The sequence below is a fragment of the Chelonoidis abingdonii genome, chromosome 6 (assembly GCF_003597395.2).
Source record: "Chelonoidis abingdonii isolate Lonesome George chromosome 6, CheloAbing_2.0, whole genome shotgun sequence".
NCBI classification, from domain to species: domain Eukaryota; kingdom Metazoa; phylum Chordata; order Testudines; family Testudinidae; genus Chelonoidis; species Chelonoidis abingdonii.
The window spans coordinates 50320680-50337207 of NC_133774.1; the positions used below are offsets into that span (position 1 = coordinate 50320680).

Here is a 16528-nt window from a genome sequence, read left to right on the forward strand (position 1 = left end):
CGTACAAAGGTGAGTAAACGTCTTTTCTCTTCAGCACGAAGTGCTTGCTCATATCCATTCCAAGTTAGGTGATCCCAAGCTTATGAGGCCGGTCGGGGTGCGGAAGTGAAAATGGCAGAATGGTAAACTGCGTAGCCAAAGGCTGCAGTATCTCTTGGACTGTTGAACCAGAGCATAGAAGGCGAAGCAAAGGGTATGGACGAGGGACCATGGAGTCTGCCAATAGATCTCGTGGGTAGGTACACGAGTTACAGGCGGCAGATTGCAAGCCTGAGCCTGCGCTAGAATGCATGGTGATGTGGCTTGGGGAACATATGTGAGCAAATCATAAACAACGTTGCTAGGTGCACGTCATCACCCAGATGAATCCACTGAGAGGAAACAGGTAGCCTTTCCTTCGGACTGCTTTATTCGACCGAGAGTCTGGGCGGTTACAAAAATTGGTTTTGTCCGCTCAAATTAAAAGCGGGCGCTCTACAGATGTCCAGGGACGTGCATTGCTGTCCCCGTCACGTGAGTTTGGTTAAATGAAAGGCCGAAACCACCTTAGGGAGGAAAGCTGGGTGTGGACGTAACTGCACCCTTGCTTAAACATAATGTTATTAAGTGGAAACCACCTAGAGCCCTGAGCTCCAAAGACTCGTCTGGCCGATGTAAATGGCTGAGAGGAAAGCTGTTTCTTCAAGACAGGTTTATAGCAGCGAGCAGGTCGCTAACGGGTCCAAATGAAGGAGACATAAGTCTGGTTAAACCAGGTTGAGGGTCCAGGTTGGGGCGGGGGCGTACCTAAGGGTGTATGCCTCCAAGCCTCGAGGAACCCCAAACCATAGAGTGTGAGAACACAGAACGACCACCTTAGCCTGGATGGAATGGTAGCAGATTGGCTTGCCAAGTGTTACCTTCGGCGAACACCGCTATGCCCTCTGTTGCAGTCCGGAGGGTGTCCAAATAGAGGGGATTTGAGACCCAGCGGTAGAAGTTTAAGCGTTTCGCCCTGTAGGAGAGATGCTTCCACCTGGGACAGGTACGTTGACCAGGTGGAAGGCATCTGCCACCCTGATAGCCGTTAGAGACACCGTGAGATGAAGAACTGCAGGTCCAGGCGGGCAAAGTCTGCCGTGGTCCTGAGGTACAAGTGTCTGGTTGGCATGGCAGCATTAATTGTGTTGGCTATTGACAGGCCGCAGCACCGTGGCGTATTGTGCTGCCTGGAACACACTGGAGTGTTCATGATGACTCGCGCTCGCTCCTGCGAAGTTTGAGCAGGACCCAATGAGCGGGGGAACAACGAAAGGCCTAAAGGTGTTGGCCTTCCACGGCATGAGGACAGCATCCGAGATCGGCCTGGGGAGAGACCTTAGAAGGAGCAGGATCTTCGGACCTTTCCCGTTCTCGCGGGTAAGCGAACAGGTCCATATGTGGGGGGAAAAAAAACCCACTTCTTGTGACAAACTGCATCACATCAGGCAGACGACCACTCATGAGACAGGAAAACCCTGCTGAGTCGAATTGGATCTCTCTTTACCGACACGGGCGGTAAGAAGGAACTGAGGAGCGGTTGAGTCGGCAGGGGGATATATCAGGCACCATAGTGGCGCCACTCCAGGGGGCGACCTGCCGGCCCACCGAGTGTTGCTAGGGTAAAAGTTTCTCCGACGAACGTGCACGCGGCGTGCACGCACCTAACTGGAATGGATATGAGCAAGCACTCGAAGAAGAACTGGTTCATTGCTGATGGGTTATGTAAGAGACAGTACGATATATACAAAAAGTTCATGTTTCAATACAAAATTTGATGTTAATATTAAAAATAAACAGTTAAAAGACAAAGAGAGGAGCTGTGATGACATTTTTGTAACAGTTACTCAACATCTTGAAAGTCCCAGCTGATGAATGAGTCCCTATTCAATAAAGCACTTAAACATGAGCTCAAAGATAAATATGAACCTGAGTGCTGTTGTGAATAGTGATGGTTTTCAGAATCAGGGCTTTGCTAACTTGGAGCCCTAGAGAGAGAGTATGGGCACTTTTAGAATGTGTTTAACACTATGTAACAAAGTGAATTTCACCTGATCATCATACCTATGTTATTTTACATGGTGTAGCTCCTGTGACTTTAACAGAATTCTGATTTACACTAGTGTAAATTCTAATCATGCCCATTCAGTACATTTTTAATTTCCTGGATGGAAAGCGCACTGCAGCAAAATCTGTGCAAATACATCTCACTATGTTAAGGTTATTAAAATCAACATATTACTAAATACTGCATCTTAAATATTACATTAAAGCAAGTGAAACTGGTTTGCGCTCATTAAGAGTAGGTTCAACAAAACAATCATCAGTTTCTTTGCCTCACAGAGCCACTTTTTTAAAGGATTTAAGAGTATCTAAAAGTATAAGACACTAAGTAAAGGCAAATATACTGGAAAAATAACAAAAGGAAAACCTCCTCCTTGGATGGGGATAGAAAGTCTAATAATAGAGTTTGCAGTGTTATAGGCATGTTGGTCCCAGCATAAGAGATACCAGGGAAGTGAGGTAATATATTTTACTGGATCAACATCTGTTGGTGAAAGAGAGAGAAGCTTTGGAGCTACACTGAGCTCTTCTTCCCATCTGGGAAAGGGAGTCAGAGTGTGTTAGCTAAATACAAGGTAGAACAGATTGTTAAGCGTAAGGAGTTAACACATGTTGCAAGAGACCATTCAAGATGAAGTGGGCAATTAACACCTCTGCAGTCTTAGGACAAAGGAGGATTAGTGGGTTACAGACTGGTGTCATAATTCATAAAACTGGTGTCTCTAGTGAGTCCATGATGTTTAATGTCTAGCAAAGTTATGAATGTAAGCTCCCAGGCTCGTTACATACTCACCAGCTACCCACTTCGTCTTGCATCTGACGAAGTGGGTATTCACCCACGAAAGCTCATGCTCCAAAAATGTCTGTTAGTCTATAAGGTGCCACAGGATTCTTTGCTGCTTTTACTCACTAGCTAGACTTCTAATGGTTCACCTGAGTCTCCCTCCAACATACTTTGCTCTTCTGATCTAGAACACCTGAGTATTTATGAGGTTATCTGGGTTAACTCACTAAAGGGATAATGCTGGAAGGGGCTGAATGCCCTTAGCTTGAGTACAAGAGGAGTTAAGGGCACTCAGCACATTATAGGGGTAAAATGTACCCCTATTCAGAGGGGCACATTGATTTAAACCCCACTTTAGCACTACTAGGGGGAGTACAAGTGGGATTTAAGAGGTGCACAGGTCTTGAGCTGGCACTCTGCACAGGAATGAATTTTACCTAGGAGGCACTCAGGTCATGGCACACTACTCAGTCCCTGAAAATATGTTTGTTGCAATAAAGCCAAGGGTTCCCACCACCATGGCTAGGCTTCTGACTTTGAAATGATACCTAAATTGGGCAATAATTTGAAAATTATCAAGATGCCACTGAGAGGGGAGCATTGTGAATATATAAGCATGGGTGGAGCCCCCCTTCAAGGAGGCTAGCTCCCAGCTCCCCCCTTTCTGCCTGCACCGACCCCCCACAGCTGGAGCCCTAAAACCTCCTGCCCTCCCATCACCGGAGCCACAAGCCTCCTCCCCCGCTACCCAGAGTACCCCCTTCAGCTGGAGGAGCCCTGGGCCAACTGGAGCCCTGAGCACCTCCCCTGTCCCCCAATGGCCAAAGGAGCCCTGGGCCAGACAGAGCCTCCCAAGCTGTGCCATACCTTCCCAGACCCCAAGCCACCTCGCAGAAAAAAGCTCTCATTTCTTCTCTTCTGGAAGAAGAACCTGAGCTTTTGATATGTGCCATGCAGGTTCCAGGGCGGCTGGAGAGGCAGTATGTGTTATTCAGCTTCCCAGCGTTCACCAATAATCTCCCACGAGTCCAGAGAGGTTACTGATGAACCCAGGAAGCTGAATAGCAGATACTACCTCCTTGGCTGCCCCAGAACCTGCATGGGGAATAATAATAAGCAAAAACTTCCATCAAACTCACAACCAGTATCCGGGAGCAGCAGCTGCGCCAGGGGAGGCTAAGCTTCCCATAGCCTATTATACCTGCCACCCATGTATAATATAAACTAGATGAGATGAGATGAATAATTGGTGCATCCATTCAAAATTGTCTCTGATCACTAAAGAAAACAACTGAAGATGTGAAGTTTTCATCCTTCCCCAAAAATGTGTTTTATGCTCTCAAAATGTGTCAGAATGAATAATAGTGAAAAACATATATAAGTAAAATGGTGTTATGAATTTTTTAATATTTTGCTTGTTTGGAATGATGTCAATAATTTCTGGTACATAACCCAAGAAATATTTATGTTATACTTTTCAGTACACCATATATGGACATAGCTTGTGCTGAGATTGCAAAAAAATAAAAATAAAACATCAAACATCAATTTCCCCCAAGATCTATCTGTTGTTCAGACTTCAACACTATTACTGTACAGATTACATCTGGATAGAAAAATGCACTACAGCACCTTATATTGAAGCGTTCATATAAGACTTTAAAAGCGTACACATTAATCAAATCTAAGAGGTAAAGGTTCAGTACAGTGCATGGGTAAATCCTTAGGCATCATTGTGGATATGTACCCAGACATGTCAATTGAATGCCGGGACATAATTTATTCAATTCTCAAGCTATCCTGACACAGAACTATATTTCCTTCCTCCTTCCAATTAGCTGAAGTAGTTAAATTATCTGCATGAAAGAAGACAACAACTATTACATTTTTCTTTCAATCATTTTCTTCCTTCTACTAAATGACTATATGGGAGATAATGCCAGTTACAGCTTAAGGGAACTTGCCCTAGGTCTTTGGTAAGCATGCGCACATGCGCGCGCACACACACGCACACTTTGTAATCATGTCAGCTATGTGAAGAAACCTTACGTCTTACTTTTCAAAATATTAATTCAGTATTATTAAGTAAAGGAATGTAGCTATTTTCATGTGGGTATATTTATAAAGTTAAATTGTGTGGCAGGTAATACACTATAGAAGATAGCACCATTAATTTTTTGGTTAATATTTATAGTAATTAAATATCTCATTTCTGAAAATTATTTCATAACTTAGTTTTCATGTATTCTTACATACTTATTACAAAACACCTAATAATGCAGTAAAAGCAATTGCCTAAATGCAGTCAGTTGTTAAAATTGGAACTGTACATGCAATACAATTTTTTGTGCATTGCCATTTCCAGTAAACTAGAAGCAAAATATATTCAACAGTTGTTTTTTAATTCTATTTCCACTTATAATTATAACTTGTGTGTATTTTTTCCTCAGAGAATTATAAGAATTCACAATAGCTTTCAATAGAAATGGTTGAAAAATACAAAACACTTTTCACAATTTTGTCAAAATTTTGAAAATTCAAAAAGTTTTGACTAGCTCTTGTTTTCAACACTCTTATGGTCCTTCCTACTTTTTTGAATGGGTGATGTCAAAGTTAAGAGCAATAGCAATTGTATTCCTCATCCAAGGTTAACCAAGGGCACCCACTCTCAGGCTTCTGACTTCCCAGCCATCACCTCTTTTGGGCAGAGGCCTGTCTCTTTCTCTATCCTGACCAGATTTTTCCCAGGCTGCAGTTTCCTACCTACACTATGAGTTCCCTAGCAAGCCAGACTGTTTAAGCAGGCCTACTGTGCCTTCTTTTCAGAGGTCTAAACACAGTAGTTACCCATAGGTGTTATGACCTGGCTCTTTCTAAGCATGCACATTTATTCTTAAGGTGAAAGCATTACAGGAAAAGCATATTAAAACAATTTTAAAACCTACATGCATGCTAATAAGCTTACCAGAAATCACCCCCTCTCCTCAAACTCCACAAAGACTCTGGCTGGTGTCAGTCCTTCCAGCTAGAAGACTGGGGTCCTCCCTTTGGACTATACATCCTGCCCATTTCCTGGATCAGAACCAAGGCCCCAAATCAGTTAAACTCAGTTTATTTATCCAAAAGTCCATTCTTTGTCTGCTGGTCTCCAGAGAATCCAGTTTGAACCAGTATATGCAAGTCTCTCCAGGTGGTGGTGCCTCTCAGGAGGTTTTTACAATCTGACTGAATTTGCCTAATTGTACCCCGTTGTTCTTAGTTCTTGGAGAGCTGGGGTCCCACACCCCAGGGAATGACATAGAATACCTGGCCCACAGTGATACATAAATTTAACACAGTAAGATCTAACTTAATTCAGTGAGGTCTGTCCAAGATATTGCAAGATATTGCCATACCTGTCACAGTCAGAATTTTGGAACACTATGGAGCAGAGCTGACTTTATCCTGAAGACGTATCAGGAAATGTGTGCGTATGATTAGAGAGCTCCCTGAACTCTGAAAGTTTAGCAAAATGCATGAAAAAAAGAATCAGTTTCCTGATATGAAATCGCCACACAACTCAGCGTATTTTATGTTGGGAGATTTACTTCATTTCCATGTGCTGAGCCATTTGATTTTGCTTTAGAATGCCATCTGTCTTTCAGCAGAGAAGTTTAAAGTTCTTCTCATTCTGTACTCTGTGTACAGCAGCACATGATGGATGACAGAGCGAGGCCTGAATCATTCAGACTCCCACAGTATACGACTGTCATACAAAATACCTTTCATCTCTGTTTTACAAATATTATAATGGAATATCATACCATATCCACTTGCGGAGTTCAACACACCATCCGCTCTAGCTGTACACTATGGGTAACATTTTAAAAAGTGCCTATGTGTCTTAGGAGCCCCAGGGCTTGTCTACACACAGATGTTGCACCAGTTTAATGTAACATCCATTTAATTAAACCAGCGCAATTTTTGGCATGTAATCCCTTCTGTAGGTTTAATACTGATTACATTGGTTCAGCTTGCACCTACACATTTATCAACGCAAGCTAAACCAATTTCCATGCATTTAATCCTGCATAAGTGTTGACACACTTAATTGCATTAGTTTAACTATATCAGAATAAAAATCACAGCTTTAGTTAAACTAGAACAACCTTGACCAGGTCTAAGTCACTTAGGCATTTTTCAAAACGTTACCCTATATTAATAGGGCCCTACCAAATTCACGGTGCATTTTGGTCATAGGATTTTAAAGATCGTAAATTTCATGATTTCAGCTATTTAACCCTAAAATATCACAGTACTGTAATTGTAAGGGTCCTGACCCAAAAGGGAGAGAGAGTGTTTGTGTGTATGGTGCAGAGGGGAAGGGTTGCAAGGCTATTGTAGAGGGCGTTGTGGTACTGCTACCCTTACTTCTGCGCTGCTGCTGGCAGTGGCACTGCCTTTGGAGCTGGGCAGCTGGAAAGTGGCAGCTGCTGGCTGGGAGCCCAGCTCTGAAGGCAGAGCCACTGCCAGCAGCAGTGCAGAACTGAAGATGGTGTGGTATAGTATTGCCACCTTTACTACTGCGCTGCTGCCTACAGAGCCGGGCCCTCAGTCAGGAGCCGCTATTTTCTGGCCACCCAGCTCTAAAGGCAGCGGCACAAAAGAAAGGGCGGCATGGTACGGTATTGCCACCCTCACTTCTGCACTGCTGCTGGTAGGGTGCTGCCTTCAGAGTTGGGCGCCAAGCTAACAGCCACCGATCTCTGGCTGCTCAGCTCTGCAGGCAGCACAGAAGTAAAAGTGGCAATACTGTGATCCCCTCTAAAATAACCTTGCAACCCCACTGCAACTCCCTTTTGGGTCAGAACCCCCAATTTGAGAAACACTGGTCTCCCCTGTGAGATCTGTACAGTATAGGGTAAAAGCACACCAGATTTCACGATCCATGACATGTTTTTCATGGCCGTGAATTTGGTAGGGCCCTATGTATTAATAATTAATCTGATTTGCTTTGTCACACAGTGTAATACAGTTACAATGATCAGACTAGCCTGGCCCATTTTTTTTTTATTATAGGGTGACTGATCGTTATTGCTATATGGGAAGTAAGTGTGTTAAAGATAACGTTTGCTCAGGTAAGACTTGAGCTGATTCTATTTTCATGTATGAAAAAGGAAATTAAGGAGCCAACTCCTTAGTCAATGAAGTTCTTGTCTGAATAACAACTTTAAGATTTGGCCCAAGATTACTGAAAATAACCCTGTGCGTATGTATCTTTTCAATTTTTGATCAGCCCAGCTCTGCTCTCCACTGTTTTTTTGCCCTGTTTTGAACATAACACCTACATAGTTGGTTGTAGAAGAGTGATCTTTCTGCACTGCCATGAAGTAGGCTCAGATCTAATTCTCAGGATATTTTTATTCTTTGAGCTGGCAGGAGGTAATGTGTTCAGACCTCACCTGGTATTGCTAAATTGCCATGTGTCACTTGGAATCACAGAAGTTAATGACAGAGGAAAAAACCCTACTAGGTCATTTAATCTATTTCCCTGCCAGTGCCAGCTCGTGCCCTACATCTACTAGATTTTATTTATTTACTTATTGGCTTTTCTACCAGGTTTCATCAGAGTGCCTTACGAACTGTAATGAATCAATGAAGATACCAAATAAGACCAAAGCTGACACAGAACCTGAAGGTACCCCAGCTAGCTGCTTCCTTGAAGTCTTGATACTTTGGAGTTTATCATTAACTTTTATTTAAATCCTTCAGCAAGTTTTCAATCCATAGGACAATGCTTCTTGCTAAAGCTCACCTATATTGAGTGTGAGATTTCATGAAATAGTATCAACTGCAGTAACAGAATCCAAACATTTTATCTACAACTTTCCCTGCATCCAGTAATTTTGCAATTTGGGAGCGGGAAGGGGACTATTCAGTAACAGCTATTCTTCACAAACTCATACTCCTTATTGTTCAAGATTCCTTTATTCCCTAGAAGTTATGTGATCTTCTTTCCACAATTAAGGTGAGTCTTTCAATGCCATTTTCAGTGGATCCTCAATGAGGTCCTGAAGCAAAGGGTGTGTTCAAGGATTACTCTAAGCACTAATCATCAGAAGTTATAAATTAAAAGCTGTTATGACTCAGAAATTTCAAGTATTGAACAGGAAGGTTCTTGCAGTAGCCACTTGTCTGCAGCCTTGATATTTTATACAGTAACATGAAATGCAGGTAAACCTTAGCATGTTGAAAAAAGGCCTTGATTTGGTGACACACAGGATGCAAATGCAAAACACAGGATAGCTGTCGCAAAGACTGAGTTATTCATCTATTTTTGTTTCATTCCTCCGACTTCCTTTTCTCCTCTCCTGTCAGTCAGCGTAACAGAGTTGTCTCAGCAAAATCTACTGTATTAGCAACTCTTCTCACACATCATCACAATCAAACTGTGATCAAGTATCAGTCACGCGTCCACTGGCACGCACGCACTAACTCACCACTGCAATCTTATTAGTGTTCATTTTTACTACAGAATTTCCTTCATTCATAAGAATAATCCCTTTGAGAGGTGATGGATTCCTTTTTGTCTATTAGATACAGATTTAAGGCATTAATTACCATTATTACAAGCATCCTTGTTGCTTTTGCAGGAGGAGGATACCTGATGGCAGGGAGCAGTAGATTTCCAGAGTTCATTGGTGACTGCTGGTTGATTTTCACTAGTCCTGGTTATATCTGAACCGGTGATGTTTATCCCATATACACCATCCTGGTACACTAGAGATGGATTTGATCGGTTGAGACTGTTTAGCGACATCTGTACTAAAGCTTCATTTATGAAGAATGAATTTTCAGCACATAAGCTCTCCGATGGATTATGTCCTATTATCTGTATGACAGAAAACAAGGAAAACATGTAGCTAACTACTTCATCTTTGCCTAACAACGTAAGTCCCCTTCTTCTACTAGCTGCCAGTAAGGGTGAAATTCATAACAAATGCCCACTTTATTCATCAAGTGCTAGGATGAACACATTAAGCCATTTGTATTGTATAAGAATAATCAGCAAGAGTCTGCTAAATAATGTCTCAACTCCGTTCATAACACAAGAAAACCAAACAATGTTTGCCAAACGGGAAATAACAAAGGGCCAGATCCAGGGAGGAGCTGAGCTTTTGCTGCTCACTTTGAAGGGGTTAAACTCTGTCCGTCTGCTCAACATTGGACCATGACATTTAGAAAGAATGAGCAGAAATGGCAAGACAACCACTCCAGTTGCAAATTCATAGAGGCTTTTAAAAAGTCATCAGTCTTTTCTTTTCAAGCAGATCTTAAGTGTCATTCTTTCAACAGGCAGAGAGAGTTTGTTAATACATGAGGCCACCACTGAGACAGCCTTCGGGGACAAAGACTGAATCTGAGCCATAGCAATGAGGAACTTATAGATTTTAGTTAAAGGAATGGGAAGCAGGAACTTGATACTGGAGGCTGCCTAGATCACTCTGGTGTTCTTCTCTGTCCACCACAGTCTGTTAGCATTTCTCTCACCAATTAGAACATTCAAATAGACACCCTCATCCTCTCCATAACAGCTGATGGGCAGACTCTTTTTTGTCATCCCTTTTAGTAAGTCCTGCCCAGTGAGCCAAAGTGCATTGGAAACTGAAAAAATCTTCAGCTGCACCAGCGCTCAGACTGGTAAGTATACAGATTCAGTCACATTCACACTGCTTTCACCAGGGTTAGATCAAATAGAGAGGTGAGTGGGAGGAGGCACCCACTTGCCTCTCACTTTGAGCGCTAGCCAGTGCTGAGCCTCAGCTGTGGCTGGTCAGGGACATACGTGGTTTTCTGCCAACTTTTCGCTCTCTGGCCCCCAACTCCCAGGATTGTTGGGTGGGAGGGGGAAAGGCAATTTGATTCCCTTCATAGCTCAGAACAGTCTCAGGGATTCTGCAAATTGTATCAACTGACAATGGCCCCCACCAGGCTATTATACCATCAGGGTTCACTGGCCTGAAGCACAACTGCTCCTGCCCACACCTAAGATGCTCTTTGTGAGAGAGGGTGACACAGAGGAGATTTTATACCCAACAGGGAAAGCCCCAGTTGCTCACTTGAGCCAGCACTGTTGCAAAGGGACTGGAGCAACTGTTGAGGATCTGTCCCTTAGAAGTTTCTAGACAGTCTGCACCCCACACATGGATATAGCCTTCCTCTGAGAAACAAAGGGGTTGTCTTGTTCCAGAAAACTAAACATTTCCCCAACTATTTAATGGGAAAGCAGAAGTGGCAGAGTAAAATGTGGACATGATGATTCTTTCTATTCCCCACGTTAATACCCATGGGCCGAGTGTCATTCTGCAGTGCTCCCAGCCTATGGGAAACCCTTGGATGCTCCTAAAGCTAGGTTCCATACACACCAACTCAACAAGTTGCCAAATGAAGTATCAGACTTGTCTCAGAAAACACTTTCTGCAATTTCAGCATCTTAAGTGTAGGTCACCATAATGGTATAGAGTGGCTTAGGGTAAAATTATTGAAGGGAAATCATGTACCTCACTGCTCCCTGAAGATGGAAATGCTGCAGGCAGACTGCTCTGGCGGCTGTGTTTCCAGTGCCACAATATCTTTTGTTGCATCTTCACGTTGTCTCTTTCCTTTTCCACCATCCTCTGGCCCTCTCTAAGCCTTTCTAGGTTCTGCTGGAACTCTTGCAGCTGAAGCTCCAGTTCTCCTTGGTTCCGGTGAAGAAGCTCTTCCTGACACAGGCAATCTCTCTCCCTCTCCTGCAGCTGATTCTCTCTTATCCCCTGCTCCCGTTGCTGCTGGTCACACTCACGGGACCAGCGCTGCTGCTCCTGTTGAAACTGTTGCTGAAGTTTGTGTATATTTGCCAGTTCTTCCCTTTGTTTTTCCAAATTTCGGTATTTTTCCTGGTCTAGCAGTAAGTTTCCACAAGAACTGTGACCCCGATTGGTCCTTTCATGCTCTTGCAGTAGTATCTTATGGATCTCCACATGACTGTCCTGAATGGTTAAGGCTGCCTAGTAACCAAAACCAAATATTAATTTCCACCTGGTTTTGAATTATTTTTAATAAACATTATGTAAAAATATTACTATTTTTCTTAAGCATCAACACTCAAGTGCTTCTTTCGAGTTTATTCATCATAACATAAGAACAGCCATGCTGGGTCAGACCAAAGGTCCATCTAGCTCAGTATCCTGTCTTCTGACAGTGGCCAATGGCAGGTGCCCCAGATGGAATGAACAGAGCAGGTAATCATCAAGGGATCCATCCCCAATAGCCCATTCCCAGCTTCTGGCAAACAGAGGCTAGAGACACCATCCCCGCCCATCCTGGCTATTAGCCATTGATGGACCTATCCTCCATTAATTTATCTAGTTCCTTTCTGAACCCTGTTATAGTCTTGGTCTTCACAATATCTTCTGGCAAAGAGTTCCACCGGCTGACTGTGCATTGTGTGAAGAAATACCTCCTTTTGTTTGTTTTAAACCTGCTGCCTACTAAAAGTACAGAATTCTGTATTCATGCATGTTCTGAGAAACATTTTGTAATAAATTGAATCATTTCACTTTTTTTCATGGAGTTTCTGGTTAGTGATGAATATTATCATCTAATTTTTATATTACAGCCATGTCCAGAAACCCAAATTAGGATCAGGGCCTCATTGTTCTAGATGCTGTATTGTAATAACAACAATAGAGAGAAAGAACTTATGGAGATAAACCTGAAATGAAGCTTTTCATTAGCAGATTTCAAAGAGCCTTATAAAAGGAGGTCAGTATCTTCAACCCCATTTTAGAGATAGAGAAACTGATTCACAGAGTCACAGACTTGCCCAAGGTGGCCCAGCAGGCCACTGGCAGAGTGAGGAATAGACCCCAGGCCTCCTGAGTCCCAGTCAGGTGCTCTATCCATGAGGCCACATAATCCTAGTCCCAAAAGAGTTCACAGAGAAAAAGGATGGTTCAATGGTTAGGGCATTAGCCTATAAATTGGGAGATCTGGCTTCAAGTCCCTGCTCTGTCACAGAATTCCCGTGTGACCTTGGGCAAGTCACTTATCCTCTCTGTGCCTCAGTTCTCTCATTGTAAAATGGGGACCTACAGCACTTCATATCTCACAGGGGTGTTGTGAGGCTAACTACATTAATGACTGTGTGATGCTCAGCTACTACATGGATGAGGTCCACATAAGTACATAGCTGAAAAAAGCCCTGTTTATTTTGTTATAGAGTAACTTCTTCTTTCACTAAGAGCTGTACTTCAGCAGTTAAGCAACAGCCTGTGTTGGGGCTGGAGCTGCTGAGGGAATCCATTCCAGCAGGAGTCACCTGAGGCTTCCAAATGACTCCATTATAATTCCTCTAAGGTTGCCGCGGAAATGCACCCCAGTGCAGTGACAGTCTTTAGTTGGGTGCAGTATGCACTTCCCAGTTTCCCTGACTCTTGCTTACTGTGTTGGCTCAGCTGCATAGCTTAGTTTGGAAGATGGGGACGGCCATGCTTCTCTCTCCTGGCTCCTCCCTGTGGCTGCTACTACAACAGAAGTAAACTATAACAGTTCTTAACATGAGGGAGTGATTATGGCTGGCCCCTGTGCAGAAATTTAAGGGGTGGCAAGATCACAGTGCCCTCATCCAGGAACATTCACCCACTGCCAGGCCCAGTCTGGGTCTACAACGGTGAAGCTGTAGAAATGATAAAGTAATTAACTATCAATTTCGTATTTTGACAAAATATTGTATTTTGAAATGTTGAGAGAAGGAAATTCTTTAGCTATTAGATAAAATAGATAGATACTCTGGCAAGTGGGAAAAGATCAGTGGCTCTGCCTGCCCAGTATGCCCTAAACCATACAATAAATGACAACAGAACTGTGCTTGTATACAGGGCCCCTCATTCAAAAGTATCAGGCCTGGTCTACGCTTAAAAATTAGATCCACCTAGCTATGTCGCTCAGGACTGAGATAAATTTTGAGCCCTGATTGCCATGGACAGGTTGACCAAACCCCCAATGTAGATACAATTAGGTCAATGGAAGAATTCTTCCATCAACCTAGTTACTGCATCTTGGAGATATAGATTAACTACATCATCAGAAAAAGCTTTCCACTGATGCAGGAAGTGTCTACGGCCATGTAGACGCTTGTGGAGTAGACAGCTATGCCACGGTTGCATTTGTAAAGTAGATGTAGCCTCACAACACCATGTAGCCAAGCAATTATTAGTGCCAGTCCAAATCTTTGGTCTGAAAAATTTCCCATGGGAAAAGATGGCTTTATCAAAATTTAAAAAAACATGGGAAAAAGTGTCATTTTTAATTTTCTTTTTCAATTTTTCTTCAACAAAAAAATATTTCATTTCAAAAATGTGTCATTTTGATCATAAATGTCAACATTTTGTGTTTCAAAGTTTCTGAATCAAAATTTTTTTTGGCACTTTTCCTTCCAGGAAAATTTTTGATATTTCAACATTTTGTCTTGATGTGAGATGAAAACTAATGTTGAAATATAGGATTTTTCTGTGGGATGGAAATTCCACTTTTTGACCAGTTTGGGTAATTGTACCTTGCTTACAGTTATGTGGTTAAATAATACAGCCAAGATCATACAGCTGGAATAGAACCTAGAAGTCCAACTCCCAGTAGGTTATGCTAAGCATTAGATAAAACTGTTCAATTACTGGCTAACCAGATCACAATCTTGTTAGAAGTCAGGAATCTATTATGCAAGAGCTAGCAGTGCAATTTACATAATCTGGAGAATGTTTTAATTTAAATATCCAAATTTTCCAAAATTCTGAATGGTATCTGGAAAGGAGATAAGGTGCAATTTGACTGATTAGTTTAGATCCTCCATCTTATTTTCTCCGCAGCCCTTTGGATTGTACACGCCTCTCTTGGAAAAAGTTTTCCAAAGAAGCAATCTTCTGAGTTCTTGGAAGGAGAATATCATTGTAGCACAATATAAACCAACACATATTATATTGCTTTATTATTTATATGCAACAGTAAAAGGTCAATAGAATGTAACATGGTGACAGTGTCTGAAAGTAGGGCAAGATAAAGAAACTTTTTCTAAGGGGAAACATTAATAGATGTATTACTGTATGAAGTTAACAGAGTAATCACCTGTATGCTGTACAAGAGGCGGGTTAAATTCTGGATTGCTTGTACAATCTGGAAAATAAGAGAAGGATTTTCAAAACTATGAAAACTATCAAGTTTAACTAAATAATACATTCATATTTGAACTTTATACTCACCTCTGTCGGTGTGGAACGTGACAAATTCATGCATTCAACCTACAATAAATATAAATACATATAGCTGTGAATAGCTGTTATAAACTTTGAAATAGGATATTCTAGGTAATGTTTTTTCCTAGCCCAAATACTCATATTGTTAATTCATGCAATACTAAGTCAAACGTTTTTATGTGTCATGTGACAAAAGACAGGAACAGTAATCTATGAAGACTAATAATTCACCAACACCAGAAATTACTTGGAAATCACTAGTGATCCCAAGGACAACTGTAAAAACAAAAGTATTTCATCCAAAATTTTAATCTCCATGTGGAAAACTCCTGCAAAGAAATGGTATTTCTATTAACACTTTGTTTCCTTGACAATTTTGCAAATACAGTATCCTGATTATAATATGTACAATAGAGTGACTTGTGTTACTTACAGTCAGTTATAACAGATTTCTGAAGAACTACAAACTATGTATTAACACAGCAAGAAACCACAACAGGATTTATATTAGCAAACTAGGGTGAATGCCTTAGGTGTGTCATGAGGCATGAAGCAGAAGGGTGTGTGGCATTCAGCCCCCTGAAAAGTACATCAGTAGCCTACTAATATGCATCCTGTCAAGGCTTGTTGCTATTAGAGCTGGGTCATTAATTCTACATTTCATTTTTTTTCTAAGAACCTTTTTAAAATTTGGGAGTAAGGCTTTGGGCCAAGGTGGAGAAGTTACCCACAAGCCTTCTATCATGAAAAACAGCCCCTATGAGAAGGATGGGGAAAAACAAATAGAGAAGAAGCCAAACACAGTCCTTTCTAGACTACTTTGAGTATGCTTGCTATGTGATTACTGTTACACTGTTTTTGGTTACCTGGAATATCTGGACTCTCTCTCACTTCTCTGTGACAACAGCAGCATTGTTAACAACACTTTGTGGATCAAAACTCACTGCTGAGTCTTACTTTCCATTATAAAAAGTAAATTAGGGGCCTGATTTAGTTTTGATAACCAAAAGTGAGAACAGAAAAAGAAAGGTCACAAGCTGCTGCTGAGATTGCAGCCAAGGTCGGGGGGAAGTGGAAACATTAAACTTGATACATTTTCCCCCTTCCTTTCCCTCTTCATCTTCTGTCTTCCCTCTCCACTGTAAACATTAACTGAAAAGCTGCTCCTTTAGTGGTGCTCAGCTCTGCAGCAGATTCCCTGCTGAAGTCCCAGTGCAGCAGGAGCACTAGAAGATGGAAGAGCTGCCATCTCCCCTTCTGGGCAGGTTGCAGAGCTGAGCAGCTCTGAAGAAGGAACTGGGCTGCTTTGGTTAAAGTTTGGTTTGAGGCAGAGAAAGCGGGACAAGGAGGAGGGAAGGGGAAAGAGGAGGACAGGAGGGAATGTTGGCACAGA

The 16528-nt window shown here is 42.1% G+C and overlaps 1 protein-coding gene across 4 annotated transcripts in view; it reads right to left on the reverse strand.

Moving 5' to 3' along the window:
* ARHGEF28 (Rho guanine nucleotide exchange factor 28) overlaps window positions 1-16528 on the reverse strand; it is a 230453-nt gene that overhangs the window by 20678 nt on the left and 193247 nt on the right. For 2 of the 4 annotated variants that reach the window (XM_032763554.2, XM_032763558.2), the window contains 4 exons: window positions 15142-15180; window positions 15008-15055; window positions 11407-11895; window positions 9467-9737 (listed from right to left, as the gene is read on the reverse strand). In XM_032763554.2, the coding sequence (XP_032619445.1) occupies window positions 9467-9737; window positions 11407-11895; window positions 15008-15055; window positions 15142-15180 (847 nt within the window). The remainder of the gene's footprint in view (window positions 1-9466; window positions 9738-11406; window positions 11896-15007; window positions 15056-15141; window positions 15181-16528) is intronic. The other 2 variants (XM_032763555.2, XM_032763557.2) reach the window with 2 other exon arrangements.